The sequence below is a fragment of the Halichoerus grypus genome, chromosome 11 (genome assembly GCF_964656455.1).
Source record: "Halichoerus grypus chromosome 11, mHalGry1.hap1.1, whole genome shotgun sequence".
NCBI classification, from domain to species: Eukaryota; Metazoa; Chordata; class Mammalia; order Carnivora; family Phocidae; genus Halichoerus; species Halichoerus grypus.
This window is the reverse complement of record NC_135722.1, coordinates 101,448,633-101,457,557: the sequence shown is the minus strand read 5'-3', so window position 1 is coordinate 101,457,557 and position 8,925 is coordinate 101,448,633. Positions and strand designations below refer to the sequence as shown.

At 39.6% G+C, this 8,925-nt stretch overlaps 1 protein-coding gene across 1 annotated transcript in view; it reads right to left on the bottom strand.

Annotated features, from left to right (window-relative positions):
* Positions 1-3,014: 3,014 nt before the first annotated feature.
* ZW10 (zw10 kinetochore protein) overlaps positions 3,015-8,925 on the bottom strand; it is a 31,869-nt gene continuing 25,958 nt past the window's right edge. The window contains exons 12-16 of the mRNA XM_036088174.2: positions 8,739-8,908; positions 7,755-7,885; positions 6,952-7,083; positions 5,946-6,148; positions 3,015-3,616 (exon numbers count right to left, since the gene is read on the bottom strand). Of these exons, the coding sequence (XP_035944067.1) occupies positions 3,496-3,616; positions 5,946-6,148; positions 6,952-7,083; positions 7,755-7,885; positions 8,739-8,908 (757 nt within the window). The 3' untranslated portion in view covers positions 3,015-3,495. The remainder of the gene's footprint in view (positions 3,617-5,945; positions 6,149-6,951; positions 7,084-7,754; positions 7,886-8,738; positions 8,909-8,925) is intronic.

Sequence of the window (8,925 nt, the reverse complement as noted above, 5' to 3'; positions counted from 1 at the left end):
TATTTTTCCCATAGTGAAGTTTAAAATCTTCAAACATACTATCTAATCTACTTACTTTATGTTTATTACCTGTCTTTGTCACTGGAATTTAAATCACCAGAGGGACAGGAATTTTTGTTCTGAGTTGGTGGGGGGGGGGTTGTTCAATGACTAGGGCAAGGCTCGGCAGCCAATAAACTAGGTGGGATGAATGCAGGAAGTTTTAGAACTGCATGGAAGGCTGAGACAAGGCAGGGGTAGGTGTCTGTGGTCTTGGTACCAGTTTTCTCCCACCCCAGTCTTTCACACTAAACAAGAAATCTAGGGCACCTGATTTCTGAGGAGGAGTGCAGAACTTATACATAGCTCGTCAGAATTACTGCCCTCCTCCCAAATTCTAGGCAGAGATTTCATAACTTGGTTTTGAGACATCTAAGGCTGTCCCCAGTTATGTCATGTGACATCCCAAAATTCTTAAACCAAACTCCTCGTGACAAAGGGAGGAATTCTGTCTAAGCCATATGATAATAGAAAACTCAGAATGAGGGGCTTTGTTGCTTTTAGGAAATGTTAGGCTTTAGGACAAGGCATATTTTTAGGAGGAAGTCATCACAAAACCAATGATCAAGTCTATGATTAGGAAGAATGTGGGCATCAAAACCCAATTTTAAAAGACTACTTTGTGCCACCACTTTTTGTTATGTGAGGCAATTTCCAATAGCTTTAGCCCTTCCTGCATTTATAGTTACATCCCCTTCCCCACGAAGTTACTCCTATACACAGCTTCATTTATCCACGCTACAAACTAGCTGTGGAACTTGGGCAAACTTCTTTGGGCCAGTTTTCTTATAACAAAACTATCCTGTGTGTGTGTGTGTGTGTGTGTGTGTGTGTGTGTGTGTGTGTGTGTACACATACCACTCAGAATTTTCAGAAGATAGACAAAATCTTGAGAAATCAAACAACAGAACGAAACCCCCCAAAAGGCCAGGAATCATTGCCTTAAGTGATAGCGTAAGTATTTGCAAGTGTGGGAAGCAGACTATCCACACCCTCTGTAACAACGTTATTGATCAAAGAAAATACCGTTTGATCTATTCACAAGTGATTGTTCGGCAACATTTTGCAGGTTAGTTAGTAAGGTTGTTGTTCAGAGTCTGAATGATCTTCCTGGGCTGACCCAGGCCAGCATATACACCCAGGGCAAAATTTCCACAGACCAGACCTACATGCCTTCTGATGCTCCCAGGCCTGAGGTAAGAGTGCCATCTGGAGGATCTCCATTTTAGAGAGAAATCCTTGTGCAAAACTGACCGTGGAAAATCAGGAGGAAAATCCAACAATCTAGGATCCACATAGTGACAGAAGTCACTATCAAGTAGATTCAAGTTGTTTGCAGTCTCGAATTTTTAACAAAAACTCTTTCTCCTAAAAGCGTGGGGAACCTTCTTGAATTTCATTCTTAGCGTCATCCGTATAGTTCTGGTTATTTGGAAAGAGGTTTTTTTTAGTTGGCCCACAGAGCCACTAAATGAGTCCTCTGAAAGTTCCCTTCCTCCCATAATCTGCATGCTCTCTAAAAGCAGGTTCCATTCCCATTCCAACTCGGGTTCCCAATCAGAACAGGTACCTTCAAGGTCCCTGTAAGAGCTTCCAGACAAACCCAACTCCCACGTGCTCAATCAGATGGCTCATCTCTGACCAAAACGAACATCCACCTGATCATCAGCTATCCACTGCCCTGGCCAGAGAAGAAGACACAGTGTGCCTGCTCCGAGCGCCATGGTGTTCCAACTGTTCATTAGGGGAAACAGTCCTGAGACGGAGTCGACACAGCCTCAGAAGAACTGTAATGCAATTTTCTGTGCTACTGAGGGGAGGGAAAGAATGCGAAGTGTGCTTTTCAGTTACAAGAGATCCCACCCCCAAATTGCTGTACCTGTCAAGCAACAGGAATAGCTTCTATGAACAAAAGAAATCTGCTATTCGGTGTAATAGTCCTGTGATGCATTTATTTCAGTTCTGTCCTTAGTTCCCCATTCCCTCAATTGCTGAGAGAAGAATGCTACCTGAAATTGTGCGAATTTTCAAAAACAGGTATTTTCTTCACCCGCGAAAATGGCTCCTTCCTCTCTCAAGAGAGACAACTCCTTTGTTCTCAAAAAACTAAAGTTGGTTCAGGCAGTTCTTTCTTCTGTGAGTTCTCATTGTAGGACACGCTCAGTATAGACAAAGGGATTTTCATTAACCACAGCTGAGTTCTGTTATTAAAAACAAAAACGGCCTTCTTTGTTATTCTACGACCCCTATCGTAGGTAAAAGAAACACTAAACAACCGGAATAAGTAGGTAGGGGCTGGACCAGAATCGAGGGGGGAAGGCAGAACACTTGAAGACAGGAGGAAAAATCATTGTTCTTGTGTGCCAGAAATCAATGGGTTAAGCCTAAGGAAGCATGCCCACTGTACTGAAAACTTCTTCCAGGCCGGGTCTGCCTGGAGCATCTAAAAATCACACCCTTTACTCCCTTTTCATGAGAGGAAACCTTATTTCAGTATGAAGAGTCCTACAGAGGTCCAGGATAACCTAGACATAATGCATACCTCCAAAGGCTGAAAAGAGTTAAAACCAGATTAAGTTGAGCTGAAGAATTACCTATGTCCAGCAAATAAAGGACTAGGCTACAGAGCCCAGAGTTAGCATCTCGGGGCATATATATGTGCTGAAGGAACGTGATCAATTTAAAACCTTTGCCATTTGATAAGGTACAGAAACAGTGGAGTTTAATAAGGTGAAAAAAGAATTCCAACCAAGAAAACAGAATTTAGTTGAAATAGCAAAAAGTGACAAAAATGTAAACTGAAAGGAAGTCGTAGGACTCCTAGAAATTACCAGAGGGTTATGAAGAAAGACGGTGACAAGTGAGTCCTCTGTGAGGGTCATAAATGTCAGTAAAGAGAATGGCACAGAAGACCAGAAAACTCATTGGTCTCTTTTGTCAAAGCTCCCATGTTATTAAAGACAATCACCCTTAACTCTGAAAAGCATTATTTATTGGAAAGAAATATTAAAGGAAGTCTTCTTAATTCTGGCAAGGACAAATACTGCTCCCCTACCCCCCAAAATATATCTCCCATTTGCTCACAAATTCTTCACCCTGACTCTTGGAATCCCCTGGATTCCTTGATCCAAGGCCACGGCCTACATCTCCAATGGATACAGTTCCCAGAAGGCCCAGAAGCGACATGAAATAATGCTACCCTACAGTTTCTTATCAAGGGAGGATGGCTAGAAAGTCAACAAATTGAGGTGCTTCACTTGACAGCTTATCTTAACATCCAGTTCCTCAACAAAGCCTCATACAAGCCAGAAGATAAGGTGTTCTTAGGTGAAGTCAGACTTCCGTGATATCCCAGTTCACCGAAACCAACGGATGATTCCAATTAGTCTTTAAAGCAGTAATTATGCCAAGAGAGGAATCCACACAGTCAAGACATGGCTTTCTTAGGAAGACAAGCTATTTAATCTTAGCAAGGGCAGCTGCTCTTCTTTCTGTGTTCTGGAACAAGGCACGAATTAAAGCTTTTACTTCACTGGAAGAGAATGCAGCTGCCAAGGGCCCTTTTCCATCTGCCCACCTGCAAAATAAAAGATAAAATTCAATTTCCTCTTATGTCTCTGTATAAGCAAGATTTTAAAACTGCTTCTTTCTTCCCAAATGCTTGTCTTAAATGGAAGTAAAACAAATCCTGGCATCCTTCCCCTTCTCGATGGCTCTACCACCCAATCTCTTTAATTTCTGCTTCTCCAAGACATTTTGGTAACAGCACAGTCAGATGAAGAGACCAGGTTAGGAGACAAAACTGTTCCCCCTCATTCTATACTAAGTCCTGTTTGAACTTGAGAATTATGGCCACATCCTCATATGGTTATATGGAGTCTTGGGATCAGTAACTATTTTTAAAAATGAGCCACAGGCAACAAACTTTAACCAACAAAGGACTGGTATAAAAAATACACAGCAAACTCCCATTAATCAATAATGAAATCACAAACAACTCTGTAGAATAAAGGGCAAAAACCATGAACAGGAATTTTACAATAGAAGGAAAATAAGTGATCAATAAAAAGATTCTCAACATCATTAGAATTTAGGGAAATATAAATTACAATGACAATGAACTACCATTTCACATGAACTAGCAAAAATTTCAGAGTCTCAGAATACCAAATACTGGTGAAACTGTAAAGCAACAGCATAAACCAATGAAATATCTGTACAAGAGAATACGATACAGCAGTGAAAACAAACTATAGTTCTGCATATCATCATGAGTGAATTTCAAAAACAGACTATTAAACACAAGAAGCAAGTTATAGAAGACTCCATTTATAGAAAGTTCAAACATAAGCAAGTCTAAACTATATTGTTCAGGGATATGTGCAAATGTGGCAAAACTATAAAGAAAGGAAAGGAAATAATTAACACAAAATTCAAGATAGTGGCTGCCTGTGATGAGAAATGTCTGGAGAGGGGCACACAGGAGTCTTCACAGTACTGGTAATATTTTTCTTAAATTAGGTAATGGGTACACACATATTTTACTTGTTTTCTTTAAATCGTAAATATGTAAATATGTTGTGTGTGTGTATATATATGTATACACACACATATGTATACTGTATTCCTTCATATGTGTATTTTATAATGTTAAAACATTTAAACTACATGACTAGAGGTAGTTTCTTCAGTAAGAAGTTTCCCAATTAGTTACTATCCTTAGGTTTACTGGAATCTCTAGGAGAAAAATTCTTCCTAGGCAAAAAACAAGAAGCTAAGATACACCAGTACTGTGATTATTCTCACAACAAAGAATTAATGATTATTAGGCTGCAGCAGGGTCCTTTAACAGCAGAAAGAAAATTTCTTTGCTGCTCTCTGGAGTCTTACCTAAAGACATCTTATTACTCACTAAGGACTTATAAATAACAAATAAATAAATCAAATTTTGTACTAATATAGTTGGAAGTATTTTGATGTGATTTTTGTCAAGCAGAAATCTCATTTTCATTGTTTTAGGATGGACAATACATGCTGAGAACAGCTCAGACACATCTGGGATGACTGGTCTAATACACTGGAGCATCTGTAATAAACTAATAAACCAAGCTAAAACAGGCAGACAAGTAGCTGTAAGGATGGAGATGGACCTTAAGGCCTACTCAGGGAGTTCCCTATGCAAAGTATGCACACTCATCAATAATTTACCAAGACAATAATCAAAGCATCCACGAATGTGTAACTAACCCATATCTATTCTCTTTTGTGCAGCATCAATGACCTCTGCACACCAAGTATGATACAATAAAGCATATATTTACTGCGCACAGCAACATTAACTGATGGTCTCTGGTGTCGGGAAAAAACATCATCCACTTTACTTAAGAAAAGATGAATCCTCTCTATGTGTATGATGCTTAATCTCTAAAGCCACTGTACTCCCTGCAGAAGAACTGCTGGTCGATCAAACAGTGGTTTGATGCTGAATATTCCATACAAATAAAAGTCACTTCTCTGTTAACAAATCAAAGTCAACCTTAAAATGTATCCACTGTTGGTTAAAATGGGCAACAACTTCCATCCAGATGTCAGAAGGTTGTCCTTCCTACAAATGTAAGATCATTGGTACAGCCTGCCAGAACGACATGTTCAAGACCAAAATATTATGAAACAAGAAGTCTTTATGTTATCAAACAGGAGAAAGTGGTAATGAGATCTACACTATTACAGACCATGCAAAGACCCCAACTACTGCAACTCAATATGAAACTCTTTCCTGAGCAAAATTAAGAAAATGAGAAAAGCATTACTATCAATGGCACTAATACTTTCCATCTTTGGAGATACAGAGAGAGAGAGAGAGAAAGAGAGGAAGAGATAACCCTCTATAAAAGGGTTATACCCACCGATCCCCAATTTCTTGCAGGCTGGCTTGTAACATCATCATCAATTCCTTGAATGGCATCCACTTTTGCACATAGACTGGAACCTCTTCTTGGTATTTCTTGTTCTTGCTTTCTTCAGACAAAGGTGCAAATACTTGGGGTCCTTCGTCCATCACTGTTTTGCATAAGGAATACAATCTATCACCATCTTCAGTAGAGATGTCCTGGTTTTGCAGAGAGGGAACACAAAAGAACAGAATTGGGCCAGCTGAGCAGTCAGGAAAGGGGAGATCTTTGGTGCATGCTGTCCAAGGGGTCAGCTACAGCAACATGTTTTCCAACCAACTTAGCACACCTTAACAGACATGAGATATCATCAGCTCTCTGACAACACTCCTCAAGCTAGAATGACACAAAATATGTTTCAACAGATTGTCAATAATTTAGTTTGCCTGCATGAAAGAGCCCATTTCTCCAGCAGAATGTTGCACCGCTTGCTGCAAAGCAGGGGATATTTTTATAAACAAGGATTTAGCCAATCTATGCTTTAGAGACATCAGCTGGCAGAGTCCAGGCAACCTGCATCTAGGCTCACATATATAATCCCAACTGCAACAGGGTGCTGGAAAAGTGGTACCTGCATCAGGCTGCATTTCACTTCACCAAATTATTTAGTTCACTTGCAAATTAAATAAATATATGACTTCATACTTTACAATACATCTAAGGACTACCCAGTTTCCAGCCTTCTCATTCATAATTCCCACGGATGCTAAAGGGAGAAGCAGTATAATCCTACTTTCTTATATAAGTATAAAAGACAGAAATTAGCAAGTCTCCAGCAAAACAGAATTAAGACGGAACTGAAAAAAATAACAGTATAATGAGTTAGACGTAAAACACGAGCAATTTCTTCTACCATCTGTGTTGACTAGAAATGAGATTTCAACATCATTTTCTTAGTAAAGCGACAATTTGAGACAAGAACCGCCATCTCAAGTCTGGTGAGGCATCTAATGGCCCTTACCTCTAGAGCAGTGATTCTGCCAATGATCTCAGAAATTGCTGTATTGAGTAAAGTCCCCATGGCCTTGCAATATATGTTCACTGGCAGGACATCCTGCCAGACAATTCCAAGTCTCTTCAGCTGGTGTAGTACCTGTCAGGAGAATACAGCTGCTGACATGAAGCTGACTATTGCCAACTCCTATTCTGCACATTCACATTCATCACATGGTTATGGGGAAAGAGGCATTATAGGAAGGTGAGGTAAAGTTATCAAAAGTATGAGCTTCTTGAATATGTCACCCTAGTGATATCCCTACTAGATGAAAAGTAGACTTATCTGAGGATGGGAAAACCACTGTAAGAAGATAAACCACACACACTGAGAAATGTACAGAATTGTGGATTTAGTATATTGTACACCTGAAACCAATAGAAAGCTGCAATGTTAGTTTTCACTTCAATAAAAAATAAATAAATAAAAACCATGTGCTCATTTAAAAAAAAAAAAAGAAAGAAGATGACAAATCGTGTAGGAGAGAGAGGGACACTGAGGTAAAAGCTAATATTTCAGATTTCCCAAACTGACAGACTTACTAATAACTAGTCATGTTATTGGGTGGACAGAAAGATAGCTTCCTGTTGGCTTGGTGGGATAGGAAAGGGAAAGGTCATAAGCGTGACCGTAAAAGGTACCCATATTTTCCGATGGGGGTTGTAGAGAATCAACTGAACTACCTGCTACATATTCTTTGCTGCTTAAAACACAAGGGGGAATTATCTAGAGAAAGAGTACAAATTCCAGAGCTAACAGCAGCTGCCCACCTGCCGGACTGCTTTACTTGCTGCAGAGTAATTCTCTTCATCATCCATGTTGGAAAAGTTTCTGGCACTTGATAATCTTTCCAGAAGTTCTCCTTTCTGTGCCCTCATTTGGGCCAAAAAACACTCTGTCCCTATGGTGGGGAAATAGAATAAAGAATTCTAAAAGTTGTTCAACTGCACACTACAACTCCAGGGTGGAGGAAGAGAGACAAGCATGAATCATACATTATTCTGCTTATTTGAAAACAACTGCTTGCCAGATGACATCATAAAGCTGCTCTAAGGTTACTAGAAATAATCACTTCTAAAATACATTAGCCAGTCTCTCCAAACCCACTCTCAGGATAATAAGTCTTTGCCAATAGTCTGTCCAGGGTCAGATAAGAAACATTACTTATTCAGAAGCAGCAACTACTTATTCTTCTGATATATCTACACCACCTAAGGGAAAAGTCAGGAAGTAAAAAGCTAAGTGAATCATATAGGTTCTCTGCTTTTCTTAGAATATCATTATAGTAAACATATTGATTTATCCCACATTTCATTTCTTTTGATTTTTAATAATCCCAAGTAAAGCTAGGTAGAAGAGCGGAGAGCTATCTTGAGGTTTTGCAAAAGAACAAGCAGTGACATTAGTAAGCTCTTACTGACAAAGCTAACAGAATTATCACAATACAAATCTCATTATGTGTCATTCTACTGACAGGACTCTGATTTGGTGAATTCACTGCACACCAGCAATGCAGCTTGAATCTCTAATGTACCATGAAATCATGTCTTGAAAAAGTAATACTTCCACAAAGACTGCATTCACTTTATAAAATTAAATAACCGGGAACAGTTGCAAACTAAATGCTATCCCACTTTCCAGTATAGCTCAGGACCACCACCTAATTTCTCACTGCCTCATTCATAAATTACAAAGACACTACGCTGAGAAGCTGTGTAATCAATATGTTTTCCTAAATTGAAGGTATCCGTTACCAAGTCTCCTGAAGCCAGGTACAAGATCCACAAAGGTTGTGGTGCCATCACAAAGAATGGGGGCAAGACGCAATCTGAACTGATGCCCGAGTGTCAGCAGGTGGTGAGCAATATACATACAGTTGTTGTGGTGAATGGCAGCCAACTGGGGCAGTTTCTGAAGGTTCTCCCTAGGCCAGGAGGAGGG